Source organism: Amblyomma americanum, chromosome 11 (genome assembly GCF_052857255.1).
Source record: "Amblyomma americanum isolate KBUSLIRL-KWMA chromosome 11, ASM5285725v1, whole genome shotgun sequence".
NCBI lineage: Eukaryota > Metazoa > Arthropoda > Arachnida > Ixodida > Ixodidae > Amblyomma > Amblyomma americanum.
The window spans coordinates 36,035,438-36,052,006 of NC_135507.1; the positions used below are offsets into that span (position 1 = coordinate 36,035,438).

The 16,569-nt window shown below is 48.9% G+C and overlaps 1 protein-coding gene across 22 annotated transcripts in view; it reads right to left on the reverse strand.

Moving 5' to 3' along the window:
* Positions 1-16,569, reverse strand: part of LOC144110768 (uncharacterized) — a 193,919-nt gene that overhangs the window by 72,585 nt on the left and 104,765 nt on the right. For 12 of the 22 annotated variants that reach the window (XM_077643851.1, XM_077643849.1, XM_077643845.1 and 9 more), the window contains 3 exons: positions 15,846-15,938; positions 13,256-13,375; positions 1,149-1,282 (listed from right to left, as the gene is read on the reverse strand). In XM_077643851.1, coding sequence (XP_077499977.1) covers positions 1,149-1,282; positions 13,256-13,375; positions 15,846-15,938 — 347 coding nt within the window. The remainder of the gene's footprint in view (positions 1-1,148; positions 1,283-13,255; positions 13,376-15,845; positions 15,939-16,569) is intronic. The other 10 variants (XM_077643855.1, XM_077643853.1, XM_077643850.1 and 7 more) reach the window with 1 other exon arrangement.

Sequence of the window (16,569 nt, forward strand, 5' to 3'; positions counted from 1 at the left end):
CAGAACGCATCAGATGTGCGTTCTCTTCTGATAATTATGAGCCATCCTGCTGTGTTTCTTCCAGATGCAGCGTCGATGAATGCGCCTCTGCGCAGCCTTCTGCGCAAGGACAGTGACTGGTCTTTGGCGGACCGCGAGAAGAACAAGCATTCTGCAAGCATTCAGCTCGGACAGTCGGCCGCGGCGCAACTCTGACGACACGCGCGGCGCACCTGTTGCTCGGCGCATGCGAATTGACGGCTCCGGCTTGGCCCGGTGACCTTGGCTTTACATGGCATAGTGAAGCTGTCGCTTCAAAAAAGCCAGCGAAGCTACAGGACATCGCAGAGCCACACGCTACGTTCACATCGTGATGACGCCGAAACGACTTGGAATCAGTGATTAACTACGGGTTGTGTTGTAGAGTTCCTACGAATGCACTTAGCTTGAAAAAAAGGAAAGATGTGACGTCAGCCTGTCGATAAGAACAAGCACGCTTCTTTTGCTCGGACATTCAGCACTATCACAAAAGTCACCTGATCAGCGCTTCGTATATATTGAACACCATCGCAATAAACGTGGCAGTCCCTTAACACCGGCCAACGATTCGTGTCGGCAGGCAAAGGTTATTTCCGAAATCTGAAATATTATCTTTGTCTCGAATCTTTGATTATTCAGAGAGCCAGGAACACGGTTAACCACCACAGTGATAGTACCTTTCCGCACGCGTATGCCCGTTGCAGGCAACGGGCACCCATGCATCGAACATTTATCTTTCATCAGCGGTCGGTGTTTCTTTCTCCTTTTTATCCTCATGTCCATCCTCGACCAGATGGACTGCAGTCAGACCCCTGACTACTTCGTATATCTGGTCCAATTTCACTCGCGGCATACGCCACGACTAAACTGTAACGTGATATACAGGGTGCTTCATTTTATTCAGTGCAGGTGCATTGTTAATGAATTTCGAAGGCGTTATATACTTAATTCATCAATTAACTCCAATATGAGTGAAGAAAGTATCCGGCTGGCCAGACAACTGAACGTGTAAAAGCGATGCTCGACAGCCGCATCATTTTAAAAATAAAAGCTGCGTATCGAATACAATGAAACGCCCTGTATGCTCTTGGCAGTTGACAGGAAACGCAACAGAGGCGCGGTCCACTCACGAGAGCAGCTTGTTGCATTCCTTGCAGCGGAAGCAGTTCTTGTGGTAGAAGTTCTTCTCTGCGATGATGCGCTCGACGGGGTAGACGTGCGTGCCGCACTTGCGGCAGAAGCACTTGCTCTCGTCGATCTTGATCTGCACAAAGCGAGAGAGGGAAAAAAGAAGGCGACGGCATTCGTTATTCATTTATTTAAGGGGGTGCGCTAGAGGGCACCTCACTTCCTTTATATTCCTTTGCTTAAAGTGCAAGGCAAAAATTGCTGATGGCCTAGCTCTGTTAGGCCAGGATATACGTAGCGAAAGCGCGGAGAATTCTGCATCGGAAGAGTGCATTCACTAGATGCGCCTTTATTCATGGTTAAAGCTTGAGATGTCGTGGCGGTTGTCAAAACAGGCAATAAAGACAAAAAGCCGTCGTGGCGGAGTGGTAGCGTCTCCGCCTCAAACGCCAAAGGCCCTGGTTCGATTCCGAGCCTCGACACAGGTTTTTTTTTTGTTTAGTGAGTGTGCGGAGGGGGGGGGGGGTGGTTAAGTGGCTCCCATAGATGCCGCTACTGAATACGTTGGTTAGCGGTTAAGCCCAGGCTCTGTTAAGGCGCGTTTATACTCCGGCGTAACACACGCGCGCTGCACGGCGACGTCACGCCGGCCAAAGCAAGACCGTTAACACGTTCGTCGGTTTCGGCGCACTCTGAACGCACTGGCGGAGCCTTGGAGCATGCCTCTACTTCGCACCGAGTGCGCCAGCCGCAGACGGCCCGGCCAGACCGGTTCGGCTCCACGGCAAGGCGCGCGTTGTGGCGTCATGTGCCTCCTCGGAGCACCGCCACGGCGAAATCGCAAGTTCGCGGCCAGGATAGCTTTCGTTTTAAATAAGTGCAGCTATATAGCTGTGCCTCTTTTCTTATTCGACCAATCGGCGGACCATACGCCTCTTTGGTTCAGTGGCTGCGGCATTCGGCTGCCGAGCCCAAGATCGTTGGTTCGATTACGGTCGTGCTAGACACGTTTCAATGGATGCGAAATGCAAGAAAAAAAATCGCCTGTGGGGAAGCGATCTCCGTGCACACTGAACAACTCTTGTGATGGAGTCCTCACGCGCGCTCATAGAAGAGTGACCCATTAGCCGCTTCACCGTCTACTGCGAAACATTCAATCTTCTGAAGTAGGGCGCAAGCACTCGCAGGAGACGATGGAATGGCGAACGTGTCACTGTTACGTGAAGCGCACGTGACTTGTGGCGCTTTTGCACTCTCATCTTATGACGTCACAACCGGCAGGAACAGAACCCGAAGCTTTCGGAGAAAAAAAAAACGCTGCGATGAATTTTTTTAAAGCATGCCGGTGCATCGCTCCACAAGTTCTCTTGTAAAAAAAAAAAGGTCCTGCACACTGTTGTCAGCAAAAATGGAGAACCCAAGGGCGTGCACATTAAACGCCGTGTGAAGAAACACAGGTGCTCACACCAGGGGTGACAGTTTGTTGCTTAAAGCCACATGTGTCACCTCATGAACGAAACACGAGACACTGATTCGTCCGCGATCGGCGAACTTGATGATAAACAAGCACCGTACCGTAGATGTAAAGGCAGGGAAATGGGGGTATAGAGGACGACAGATAAAGACTTGCGTGCGGCAAAGCCATAACCTCTTGTGCAATCACAACGCCCCCAGGAAAGGGAGCAGTGCTTAGCAGGCCTTCGGAGCAGTGGTCCCGCTTGTAGGATTTTCGTCTCCACCAGCAGGAGATCATTTAGACGGCTCAGTACAGAGCGTATAATGACCGACTCTCGGCACTAAGTGCAGGGTATGCACAAAGTAGCGTCCGCTTCGAAACGGAGTTGTGGCGGGCGCCTGCACGCTCGTAATTCTTATCACCTCATTTTGGTGTAGCATTAACTATTATTGTCTTAAGGTTCTCCCTTCATTCAGTTAAAGGCTTCTGGAACTTTAAGGCTACAAAAAAAATTGTCTCCTATGTTCATTTCCTCACTGCCATGTATTTTCTAACCGGTTCTTTGCTGACTGCCCACGGCGGAAAAATACAGACAGCCCCAATGTAAAAGGAAACCCGTTATTCGCACTGCAGCAAGAATTACTCCATAATTATGAGTAAAGTACGACCTTCTTTCCTCTGTTCTGAATAGGTTTACATCCATAAAGCCCATGGCGCATTTCAAACTTACGTCCAGAAATAACAACAACGTTCGTTCTTGAGTGAAAGTTGCCTGTACACGCTAGCTTTGTAATCCTTAACGCATAATGCCTCACAGATGCTGGTCATGGCGGCATCGGCATCTGGATAAATACCGCGAGTTTCTGATAAAATATGTTCCGTTGTTTCTTCGGACTTTTCGCACTGCATATAATGATCTATTAGCTTGTGTATATTACGTTCTGTAATTGCGAGTTCTACGGTGCATTTCTCGTAGTCGAACATGCAGGACGCTAAACTGCGATGATGATGCATTTTATATTGCCTAATATCCGGTTTCTTTGTCATCTAACTGTAATCCAAACGCCGTTTAGGACTTTTTATAAAACCCCTCTTCCGCTGTACGGCGGCCACCAAACCCAAAAGATTATTAGCCGTCCTAGACTTAATTGTATCCTCGTCAGACCACACATACATTGCAATGCGTACCTGCCTTTCGTAGAGTTCTCACAAAACGCGTCACTTCTGCAGTCTAAATGCCACAGGCAGTCATAGAGTGCTCACTGTGCTCACAAGTCAGACTTTCAAGAACTGTGTAACAAAAGGGGTGCTATGAGCAGCCCTTCGCGATGATTGCTTTGTCTCAAAAGTTTCCTGTTCATCATCATCATCGTCACCCTAACTACGCCCACTGCAGGGCAAAGGCTTCTCCCATGTCCATCCAACTAACCCTCTTCTTTGCCAGCTGCGCCCACCGTATGCCCGCAAACTTCTTAATCTCGTCCGCCAGCCTACCAAAAACCCACTGCCAAAAACTTCTAATTTATCGCGCTTTACCAGGATACGATTTGTAATTCGGATTCAAAATACGCATTCACTCGGGCATGCTTCAATTAAATATGCGCCTTAAGACGTTGCTGTGTGTTTCCGAAGGCCCAGATGGTTTGCTTTGGTTTGGCTTATGGGGGTTTAACGTCCCAAAGCGACTAAGGCTATGAGAGACGCCGTAGTGAAGGGCTCCGGAAATTACGACCACCTGGGGTTCTTTAACGTGCACTGACATCGCACAGCACACGGGCCTCTAGAATTTCGCCTCCATCGAAATTCAACCGCCGTGGCTGGGACCGAACCCGCGTCTTTCGTGCCGGCAGCCGAGCGCCGTAACCACTCAGCCACCGCGGCGACTCCGAAAGCCCAGAGACCAGTAGCATAGAGCACGGAGAAAGGTCAGAGAGAAAGAGCTGTTATATATTCGTGCGCAGAATTTTTGCGTACATTATGGAAACACCCAGAGTTGAGAAATATATCTCGATTAAAGCCGAGAAACTGAACTTTTTCTCGGGTCTTTCGAGCATATCCGAACACAATAGGAACCATAATGAGCTTGCAGCGTTTGCAGTAGATCGCGGTCCCCGTCACTCACTCTCTCCCCCAGGGCACCTATTTACGCAGAGCCAGGCCCGAACACCAGAGAAGAAGCCGGCAACAAGAAAACGAACGGCGCAGCGGCAACTCACTCAAGAGCTCCGTGGAAAAACGGGCCGTGTCGCAACAGGCCACAACCTGAACGGCTGGACGACGGCCAAGCCCGTGTTCTAAAACGAAGCGGCGTCGCGACGGTATCCGTCAGGGGTGTCGGCAAGCGAGACAACCCTAAACTCCCAGGAGCCGTGCTGCTCTCACGTCTCGGACCACGGAGCAAGCGTGCCGCCCCGCGGGACAGGCGCGAAGGGGACACACTCCGCCACTGTCTACGCGTCAAGGGGGCTTTCCGGAGATAACTCCTCCCGTAAGAACTGGGTCGGCTCTGTCCTCTGCTGCAAGAGGACGCTGCTAGAAGCAGATGTCTGAAAACACGCCGTTTCAGAGAGATTATATAGTACTCCAAACAGAAAGGAGTAAAAAGGGAGTAAAATGTCCTCTAGCGCGCTTCCTTTTTAAAAAGAGAGGCCGCTAGAGGACAGATTAGCCACTTTTTACTCTAATATAGCCGTATTCCTTGTTCAGAGTGATGGCCACGGCTATGGCTACAACTGCCGGTGTTGTCTTTGGAGCCGTCTCAGGGTATATCAGTTGTGGGCGACGCTTCACGTGTCCGCGTGTTTATAAAAGCCCACGCCTGTTCTTTAGCGGCCAGACGACTGAAGAGTATGAGTTCAAGGCTACGCGGCAGACAGAAATACAGGCGAGTGCCTGATGCTACACAAACCCTGACGAGCTTACGAAAGAGCCTTAGGCTTGAAATGCGCGAGGCATACTCGAGATTGCGAATGCAATGTAAACAGAACTCGCGTCGTCTCCTAACGAGGACGCGCGTCAGCTGTTCACGAAGAGCCAAGAGGATGCACGTGTGCAGATATAGCGCGAGCATGATTTCAAGCTGACTGCGAAAACAAACAACCTCGGAACCATGAGTCAAATGCTTCGTGCAAGATAGTGCAACATCCCACAAAAGGTGTAGGCGGAGATGTTTAACGAGGAACATCGTCGGGGCAGTAAACGGGGTGTGGTTTCCATTTAATGCGGGGGTGAATCGGCCGACCTTAATTACGTGACACCGCAGAAGAAAATTCCAGGCCACCGAAAGCGAGGACGTGCTGTCAAAGTCTCACCATGGCGGGATGGAGCGACCTGAAATAGTCGGCGCCCAATTTCTCGCCGGAAAACGTGTACGGTAAACTTTCTTACGCTCAAAATCCCCGACGATGCATTACGAATGTTGACCAACTTGCCCAACTTTCCACATTAAATAGTTAGAAATTATCTTTACACTGTTCAGCCTGCGCTTCGTGCGCGTTAGATTCTGCAGAATTAGACAACCCATAAAGTTGCAGAGAAGGAGATATGAGCTGCAACAAGGTAACCATGCAGGCTGGTTGGTGAGCACCATACATAATGGGACCAGTGAACAAACACGGGGGCACCAGGTGAAGAAGTCCGCAGGACAGTGCTGCCTTGTTTTCTTCACCTGATGCTATCGTGTGTGTTCACTGGTCCCGTTATGCACAACGGAGATATGGGCCAGGCCGCAGCTGACTAACCTATGAGCCCCCGCTTTCATGGGCATTCCACGATGCGTAGCTTTCGCTAATCAATGCGGGATACATTCCCTCTCCCCTTTTCTGTGCCAAAAAAGGCATCCCAAAAGAAAAGGCCATTTCTTCCCATTACATGCCACTATTCTGCTTTAATTCTCTTGCTATACTGAGGAAGATTCAGAGTGCGCATTTACAGCTGCGCTCACAAGCAGTATCTGCGTGCTGACTGAGAATTCTTTCTAACCTGCTCTTTTTAGTCTAGCTATAAAAGTACAAGCCCTGCTGCGCTATCCTACGAGGAGGTGGCATCTGTGTTGGCAGTAGCGTTTACCACGTCGCGTGCCTTCATACTTCGCGAACCGAGAGCCGAGCAACTTAGAAACTTTTTACGCAGCAAGTTTTAGGACACTGTCCTCCTCTGCCAGCAGCGGAAGATGCAGGATTCAAAACTAACTAAACACAACAGCTGCAAATGCAGGAGTCAAAGCTGCGAGGCAAAACGACAATCACAGCAGCGACAGCGGGCCACAGACTCGGGACAGGACACTCACTTGCCTGAGCATGGAGGACCACGCCGTTCGCGACTGGGGACCGACACGCCGACCCTTTCCTGGAACTCCTAAGGACACCCACACTCGTCTTCTTCTCACGAGGCACCGACCTGGCCCTGGCACCAACTCGAGTTCGCAAGAGCAGCCAGACAACAAGGGCCGCACATCCAGCTATCACGGACACGACCGTCATCACCCACAGGTCGTCCATGACCACTGTCATATAGTCTTCTGGACACCGCGGACACTCAGCGGACGATGGATCGAGAGGGCTTCCCGTGTTCGAAACAAGACGAAGCGAAAGGGACAAAACGGCTGTATAGGGCAGGCTCACGTCCGCACCGCAGCCTCAGTGGCCACTATGTAGGGCCCTCCGCGGAAGTGAACAGCCCGGAGCGCGGGCGTGAGCGACACGGTAACCCAAAGCCGGTACTCGCGACGGAAACCAGACGTGCCTCGGGGCAGACGCCGCAGGCATCTCGGCGGCTCGGTTTCACTCGCGATGTGCGTGGCACCGCCGCCGTTGTCGCGGCAGTCGCAATCGGTGCGTGTGCGTACACTGTTTGGGCGAGTGGTTTACATTCATTCTCGCTGCGAGACGGTGCGCGCACAGCACGGAAACGAGCTCTGCGTGCGTTTCCGGATGCCCCGCTCTTGACGGACGGGAGACGCGTTGTATCCGGAGTGGCTGCAGGCCGCGTCTGTAGAGGAGACGAGGCCTTTAACGAAAACGCCCTTCAGTGAGGGCGGGGCAGGGACGGGCTTGTGTGTGTGTGTGTGTGTGTGTGTGTGTGTGTGTGTGTGTGTGTGTGTGTGTGTGTGTGTGTGTGTGTGTGTGTGTGTGTGTGTGTGTGTGTGTGTGTGTGTGTGTGTGTGTGTGTGTGTGTGTGTGTGTGTGTGTGTGTGTGTGTGTGTGTGTGTGTGTGTGTGTGTGTGTTTCAAATGGATACTATAGAGCTACCCCAGCCCGAAAATGATTACAACGTTTACTCATTGGCGTGGCACCAAACTGTAAATTTCGCATATGCATACCCTTCAATTCGTTTATGAATGCAATTTTTTCGTATAAGGTGAGATTTCACTACAACAATCAATATATCCTCAGATCACCCGACGGCAGTCTTGCATTCTTTTTTCTACCAAGATTTTTGCTATGGTCAAAAGCGTTCCCCGTTGGTTTTCTATGACAGTCTTAACTGTTCGATGCGTTCGCTGGAAACACTTTAAAAGAAAGGTTTTGCTACATATCAGAAAACTGAAACATAACCTTCAATATTTCCATAACAGTATCTTACATTTTTTCAATTTTCTAAAGTTTTGTCCGAGAATGTCGAGTATGTTTAAAGGGAAAATTTCGGTCGCAACGAGGAGACGAATTTAATTTTTAACTTGAAAACTTAACCGAACTAGAAAAAAATATCAAAGGAATCGTGCATCTGCAGAAAAACCAACTGCCCACAGAACTGGCTAGAGGAAGTGTTTGCTTCCCATTCACGCCTGACTGCATGCTAACGACGTGTTCCTCTTGTTTACTTTATTAACACCTTTAGGCACTATAACGGGTATAACCTGCGGTGTAACTTCTCCCTTTTAAACTGTTTCGACCTGTACGTCTGTAAGGTGTGACACATTCACAACGTAGGTCCCACTTCTCTAGTGTGAACTAAACGAACTAGCTGCAGTCGCTAGCGGGAAAACGCGCTCCCATCGTTTCCATTGTTCTTGTGGGCGGAGGTTGAAGCTCTAGCCGGCATATCCGTTTTATGGCTGGGCCGACTATCAGATGGACTCTCGGCAGTGAGTAGCCGGGGACAGAACATTATGTGATGCAGGTGTGCGAAAAAAAAAATGCTGCGTTTTCTCGCCAACTCAGACAGCTGGTATTTGTTCCTTGAAACAGAGTACCGACGACTTGTTATGTATACTTGAAGGTTTTTAAGTGAACATTTCAGTTTTGGTTTGTTTCTGCGGGCTGAAATAGCTTTTTGTTTCTGTTTTCCTGTGCACCAGCAGCCACAAAATTTTCTCCGCGACTGTACAGTATATCGAGTGAGGCCATTTATAAAACTGGCATAAAGAATTTCTGCACAGTACTTATAGACTCTATTGCCTTCACATAGATATTTCATTTTGTGTGTTCACAGCCTGTAGAGTGTCTATGTGTATGGCCATGCATTTATAAATTGCCTATGACTGCCTATAAGGTTTGTATTGCCCATAGACTAGACTATAGGACTTGTCAGTAGACAGTCTATAAACTTTAGTGACAAACATCTATTGACAGTCTACAGAGCGCCTAAAGAAATTTCTTTGAGGAAGAAAGACCCAGCACAGGTGCTAGTTACTGATGCTCACAAACAATCAGGCTGAGGTGGTTGCCGGAGGCTATATGCAGGCTAAGCGTCATACTGAAGGAATAAGCGGTGTCAACTGACCGGCTAAATAAAATCCTGCACTCGAAAGTTTTGTAGAATGTTACTATACATAAAGTTCTTGGTTATTTGAATTCAGTTTCTGGTACGAACTGACCATTTTACGGCTCGAAGCCTGTTAGTGTCCTCCGCGGAATAACGCGATGCTGCGTTCGTGTGATCCCTGATCTCGCTGTACTGGTCGCACCTGTACCCCCCCCCCCCCTCCTCCTCAGTTGTATAAGCATAGTGCGTATATCAGCTCCAGGCACAAGACCGGTGTTACCTTTACATATATGTGTGCGCCAGAGAATACATTTGCAGCCGCCGCGGTGGCTCAGCGGTTATGGCGCTCGGCTGCTGACCCGCAAGACGCGGGTTCGATCCTGGCCGCGACGGTCGAATTTCGATGAAGGCGAAATTCTAGAGGCCCGTGTACTGTGCGACGTCAGTGCGCGCTAAAGAACCCTAGGTGGTCGAAATTTCTGAAACCATTCACTACGGCGTCCCTCATAGCCTGAGTCGTTTCTTTGGGACGTTAAACACCATAAATTCAAACCATAAACCAAACCGAATACATATGCGGCACTAAATGCTATAAAATTAGCTGTAAAGTGAGCTTTCCGTCTAGCATTGCAATAATAATAATAATAATAATAATAATAATAATAATAATTAAGAAAAAGAAGAATTAATTTTGGGGGAAAGGAAATGGCACAGTATCTGTCTCATATATCGTTGGACACCTGAACCGCGCCGTAAGGCAAGAGATAAAGGAGGGAGTGAAAGAAGAAAGGAAGAAAGAGGTGCTGTAGTGGAGGGCTCCGGAATAATTTCGACCACCTGGGGATCTTTAACGTGCACTGACATCGCACAGCACACGGGCGCCTTAGCGTTTTTCCTCCATAAAAACGCAGCCGCTGCGGTCGGGTTCGAACGCCGGAACTCCGGATCAGTAGTCGTGCGCTCTACAATGTGCAGTACAGCCTGCGTATTCAGTACCACCTGTCCGCAAGTTTCGCCTGCTCGCCAAAACTATCAAGTTAAGTTCTTCGCATTCTTGGGATTAATAACGACATCATAAGAGGCACGTCATGAGCGCTTCGATTAAGTCTGCGGAGAACTGATAATCACTAAATGCTTCGGATTAAACACAGTCATCTGAACAATCTATTTTCTTTATACCCAACGCACAAAATTTGGCGAGAAAATAAAGTGCCAAGAAGCAGCTCTCGACTCAGCCGGGCCAACTCGACTCGACTCGACTCGAATCGACTCGGGCTAAAGATGAGGACACCAAGATGGCAGCTTTAGTGATGTGATTTTGCATTCTCCCACAACAAGTGGAGTGCTTTTGCAACCAAAGTCCTCAACGACGCCAAAAAAGTAACTGCATAGGCTAAGCGTTCCAGATTGTCCCAGATCAGCAATGGATGCTCGGTATTCGTACCGTTTGCACATGCAGCACATTCCTGTGAAAGAAAAAACGACAGAACCGTGAAAAACTACGATAAAATATTTTGTATTTTTGTGGTAACGACAGATCTTTCTGTCGCACTGTAGTTCTTTCTGGAGTACTTTTCTGCAGTAACCACACAATGTTCTGTTGCTACTGCAAAAATTTCTGTTCTAACTACAAGTTTTTGTTCAAAAACATTACAGAAAATTTGTTGTGACGGCAGGAATTTTTCTGTTGTCTTTTTTGACTGTGGCCCTATACTGCAAAGTACTACACAGCTACTATTATTTCCACAGGCGTCTCAACGTTAGCATCAGCCTAACCAAGCTTACCGAAGGACGGGGCTAACCACCACAGCTGCCAATTATCCTGTCCTAAGCAGACTACGCCCCCTCTGCCCTCGCTAATGTCTGAACCTTCATCTCTCCGCCTTATTTTCTGTCACCACCGATTATGTTTCGGTTTAGTGAGTATTGACTCTAACAGAATGCAATTACCTGCTCTGGACGTGGCATGAGAAAAGCAGATAATTAAGAAATTATTAGTTAATGAGATAATTTAGATAATATAATCGGGTAATAAGCAGGTATCGACTCTAACAGGATTATAATTATCTGCTTCGAGCATGGCATGTGCGGTGGCTCCCTTTTTCTATTTATTATTGCTGTCGTATTTATGACTCCTTCATTTTATTATTATTCCCTAAAATGCAACCAACGGGGTAAACACTCTTCCGGAGCATTTAAAAAAGAAAGCTCGCGCCAAGTACGACGGTCACACTACTACGTCCTTTCCCGTCTACGCTAGAAGATCTACAGCTGTCAGCAACACTCTACAGAGGTTAGTTGTTGTTCCTTCCGTGTTATTTGCCTTGGAACTTGCTGTTGTACGCTATAACCAAAGTTGCCTTTCTCGTCTTACTGTACACCACGCATGGATAACTGAAGAACACGAGATAACGTCAAGCTGCATCGTAAAACAGAGTGGCGAGAAACGAAAGGGGAAAACCTGCAGCGTCTATACGTGAGCGCATACTGCATGTTTTGCAGCATTTGCACTAAATTCTACCGCTGCCCAATGGCTGGTCACGTGAGGGCTAGACTTATGTGAAGCGTGCCAGAAAGACGAAGAATTTAATTGCATTGTTTCCGCCAGGACTCCACGCAAACGGTCAACGGGGAACGGGAATGAATGGTAGGGTTTATTCGGGTGACATTTAATTAACTCCTCTGAAGTGCTAAGCTATACCTGTACAACGAGAAGCACAACAGTAAACAGCAGCTTTCATATGGAAATAAGGGCTGATGAAGATATGCACGCAAGCACTTGCACTGCGTTTTTCGCCACGAACTGTTTTTTTTTGATGAACCATGCTGTTTACAAGTACGTCGAACCAACTAGTGCGGTGGAAAGTGAAGTGCGCATCAGAATCATCATCATGGTCAGCTGGGCGCCTCCACTGCTGCACAAAAACCGCTCACACTGATCTTCAATTCACCCTGCCCGGTGCCAACCGCGGTCACTGTGTTACCGTATATTTCCTAATCTTACTTAGGGCTGCGATTTCGACAAGTTGGCACCGGTTCATAGCTTAACACAGCGAAGACAGACAGGACAAACAGAACAAGCGCTTTATTAAATAACGAATTATAACCTTATATCCCCGTCTCTCCTTGAACCGTCCCCGGTTAGGTTCTCCTTCAAACTAAAATTGAAAGGCACGATCGGGCCAACGATAACGAGCGTTATCTGCAGCAGAGGTTAATCATCATCATCAGCACCAGCAGGAGCCGTTTAACTGCGCCCACTGCGGGACAAAAAAGACAGCTTCCATATCCCTCCAACTCACCATGTCCAGTGGCAGCTGCGGCAACCTTATTCGCGCAGGCTTCCTATAGTCGGACACAATTCAAGAACTATAAGCTACTTCTCGCCGTCAAAGGACCCCCTTCCAGCCAATGGCGTCGGCCGATTCTCATGAGCCTGCTAGCGCGATAATGCAGGGAGTGGCCAATGAAAGGGGATAGTCACCCTCCTTCTATGGTCCGGGATATATCCCCTGCCTGCATTGTCACGCCGGTCCTTGCATTGTCACGCCAGCAGGTTCATGAGAATCGGCCGACGCCATTGACTGGAAGTGCGTCGTTTGACGGGGAAAGGCCGCTTGGCTCTTAAGTTGTATCCGACTATATAGTCTCATCCACCGACCTGATTCTGCCGTCCCCTGGTATGATTGCCTTCTCTCGGAATCTACTCCGTTACCCTACACTCTATATAAACAAGAATACACATATATGGGATTAAAAAGGGATGTAATCTGTCCTCTAGAGCACTCCCTTTTATAAAAGAGTGCGCAATGGATGACAGCTTACTCCCTTTTTTACTCCTTTGTGTTTAGAGTGTAAGGGACCACCGGTTGGTTGTCCTGATTTCGAATCACACGCGCTGCAGACATTGCAGGGGGGGGGGGGGGGGGGGGGGGGTCAGATCCTCACCTTGTTGAACTTGTTCTGCAGCCTCTGCTTGTCGATCTTGACCTCCTCGATGACGCCGCTGTTCTCGTGATGACTGTGCTGCTCCTCCTGTTCGTGGGAGCTGCTCGTGAAGCTCGACTTCTGCGGAGACAGAGCACGGAAAAAAAAAAAGAGACGCTCAGCGATTCGACCAACGACGCGGTTCTTCGAACACGGGCTAAAAATGTCCGCGCACAGCACAAACACGCACACGCACTCGCGCTTACAGCGCGAACTGAAAACTCTCAGACCACAGCGCCGAGCCCGCAGCTGGCGTCCGACGTAGCATCGTCGTTCGTGCAGCTGCAGCCGCCTAACCACTTGTCCGTCCGCAACCGAGTCTCTCGCTTTCTGCGCGGTCTGTCACTGTCAATCTCGACGGAGAAAAGTCATACGCGTGATTCACGTAATCTGCCAGCTTGTGCGCGCGCTATGTATACGAACAGCTGCGCGGTAACAGGAACAGTTCGTTTAGTCATTTCTCAATGCTGAAACAAATTTTTTGGGACGATAGTCATGCAGGAGTGAGAACATAAATATGCACAGACAAGCGCTATGCTTGGAATCATAATTAAAGGTAGTATAGGTATAGCGAGAGCATCAGGCATGATTATGGTCGGATACAACTCAAGAACAAATCGGCTTTTCCTCCTCGAAGGACCCCCCTCCAGGCAGTGGCTTCGGCCGATTCTGATGACCCTGCGAGCTTGACAATGCAGGGAGCGGCCCAACAATGCAGGGAGGGAACTGTCCCCTTTCTTCTGCCACTCCCTGCATTGTCACGCTAGCGGGGTAATGAGAATCGGCCGACGCCATTGGCTGGAAGAAGGTCCTTTGTCGGTTAAAAATCCCCTTCGTTCTTGAGTTGTATCGGACTATAGGCGTGATTGAAAACTAAACACTTCGGCAGATTTTCCTCTCATGATGCATCACAGAAACGTTGCAAGAACATTGCGGAGATGTATTATCCTAATTAAAGTGAGTTTCAGTTTTATAAATAAATGATTCAGGGCACTCCACAGCAATACGGTCATGCGGCATGTGAATGCAGGGCAAGTGGATGCTAGCCACTAGGCAGGCAAGACATCGTTAACCCTAAGCGAATGCCATTAAGGCAGCCTGAGATCTGAGTTTTTTTTTTTTTCAGCGTTGATAAGGGCTTGTCATGTGACGACACGGGTGCCATTTTATTGTTCAGCGCGTAGCTTCAGCAGTGCAAACCACAGCAGGTGCACGATAAGCCTATCACAAACGCGCGGCGGCCTTTCGCCTTGCTCTATGAAAAACAAAATGGCGACGCTGCGACGTCACCGAGTCAAGGTAAAAAGGAAAATAAACTATCATGGCAGAGACAAGCCGCCGACTTGTCAGGGATGGTTTGTTTACTGAGGGGAGCATGTGGAGCTCTTAAACCAGTAATAGTTTGAGTAGATAAAGCGAATGCTCACGCCCTGTATTTATTTATAATTTATTAATAAGGTGTGCTTTTGTTGCTTAAGCCACCAGGCCGCCGCGCGATCTGCCTTTTTTCTGATTGCAAATCGCTTGCGCGAAAGCGCCTATCTAGACATACTCTACTTACAGGGCTATACCATTGAAACTACCCTCCTGCCTTCATTGTAGAAGCTACCAGTTTAATGACCACGAAAACACTCAAGCATGGCCTCTCGCACCAACTGCCTGACGTGTACAGCTCTTGAGAGTGTGACTCATTCCGTATCGTCACCGACATCTCTAACTGTCGATCGAACCTGATAGAACTTAGCAGTACAAAATGGAAAGGAATAAATGTGGCACGGGAGTAAATCCTCAGGGACTAAGTGAGTTGACCGAACTCTACCGCCATAGCGACTGTTTCCGAAGGGGCAACCAGCACCAATTTGAGCAGGGTCCAAACGTTCGGTGCGAAACTAAGTGCCCCAGTTGCTTCTCTTCTAGTCGCCTCTGGATCAACTGCATGTTACGGAGCAGCTGCATAAAGAAGCGTGCAGTGGCTTATCTACCATAACCTTAACTACAGCCGTCCGTAACAGCTTAAGACTATAGCGCTTTCCGCAACGCTACATCTCTTAAAAGCAAGCGTGTCCAGCCAGCAAAGAGAAAGGCAGTGCATAGAAACCAACAGCGTTGCATTAAATGTCACTTGCCAAGAACGTTATTAAAGGTCAAGAACGACTGCACGTTCAGGTCTCGACAGGCTGATCATATCCCGACGTTCTAGGCTTTGGAGCGATCCGAATTAGGGGCTGTATTTTGGAACGGTTCATTTCCTGACTCATATTTCTAAACTTCTTGCCGCCGCTCAGCGGGCTACCGATTGTAACGTCAGGGCTGACACCCAGGAAGCAATTTCATTGCCCGGCTCAAAGATCAATGGCGAGTCCGTCCTATCGCAAAGAGGCAGCGAAATGCAACGACACGAACAACCGTTTCAAATTACGGCCCCAGGCATGAGAACTGATGTACCGGCCACACACATCGCACCACGGCGACGCTAACTGCGCGTCCTCTAGCGGAGGCGCTCAGAAGCGCCACCGCTCCCTAGTTGTTTAGTTGAGGGCGGTCGACTTACTAGAGACTTTATGTCAATCGGCACGATGTCCTCTGCGCAGCGGTGATTCAGCACTTCGTGTTTGTTATTCAAAGGGCAGATGTAGCTGTGCTTCTACCGGGGAAACAAAAAGAGAAGCAAACATGCGCCAAAAACGTAAAAAAACAAACTGGGAGGGTGTGCAGGCAATGCAAGTTACACGTTGGGTGCACACATCTTCAGCGCGAGGTCAGTGCGAATGAGTTAAAAGCAAAACAAGATGGCTATCAAACAATAAACAGTCAGGCTGGGGGAGGGGGGGAGGCGACATAAAGTAAGAGAATGCAGCGCAGTCGTGATGCTCTGTCAAAAGTAAAAAGCACAGCGGCTGACGCCGGGTCGCGAGGAGCTCCCTTGTAAACTGAGGCGCTCTGAAGCTTCAATGTACAAGAACAACGCCGCCCCCCCCCCCCCCCCCTTTCCCCCCAGCCTCCAGAGCGTTGCAGAACAAATACGATATCGCGTACCGGCGTCAACTTTAGGTAACTGTCTCCGCAGTGCCTTTAATATTGAGAGTCTAAATTTCCCTGTGGACCGCCAATGAGAACTCACAAGCGGCGACGGGGAATCAGCGACAACGCATATAAGCGGGACAACAATGACTAAAGGCCGATATAAGCCAGGCAAAGTCCTGTCTCCCTATATTTCTCACTCAATTGCTGTTTGTATTGGATGTCTACGTTAGTGGTGACTCGGCAGCTTTTAG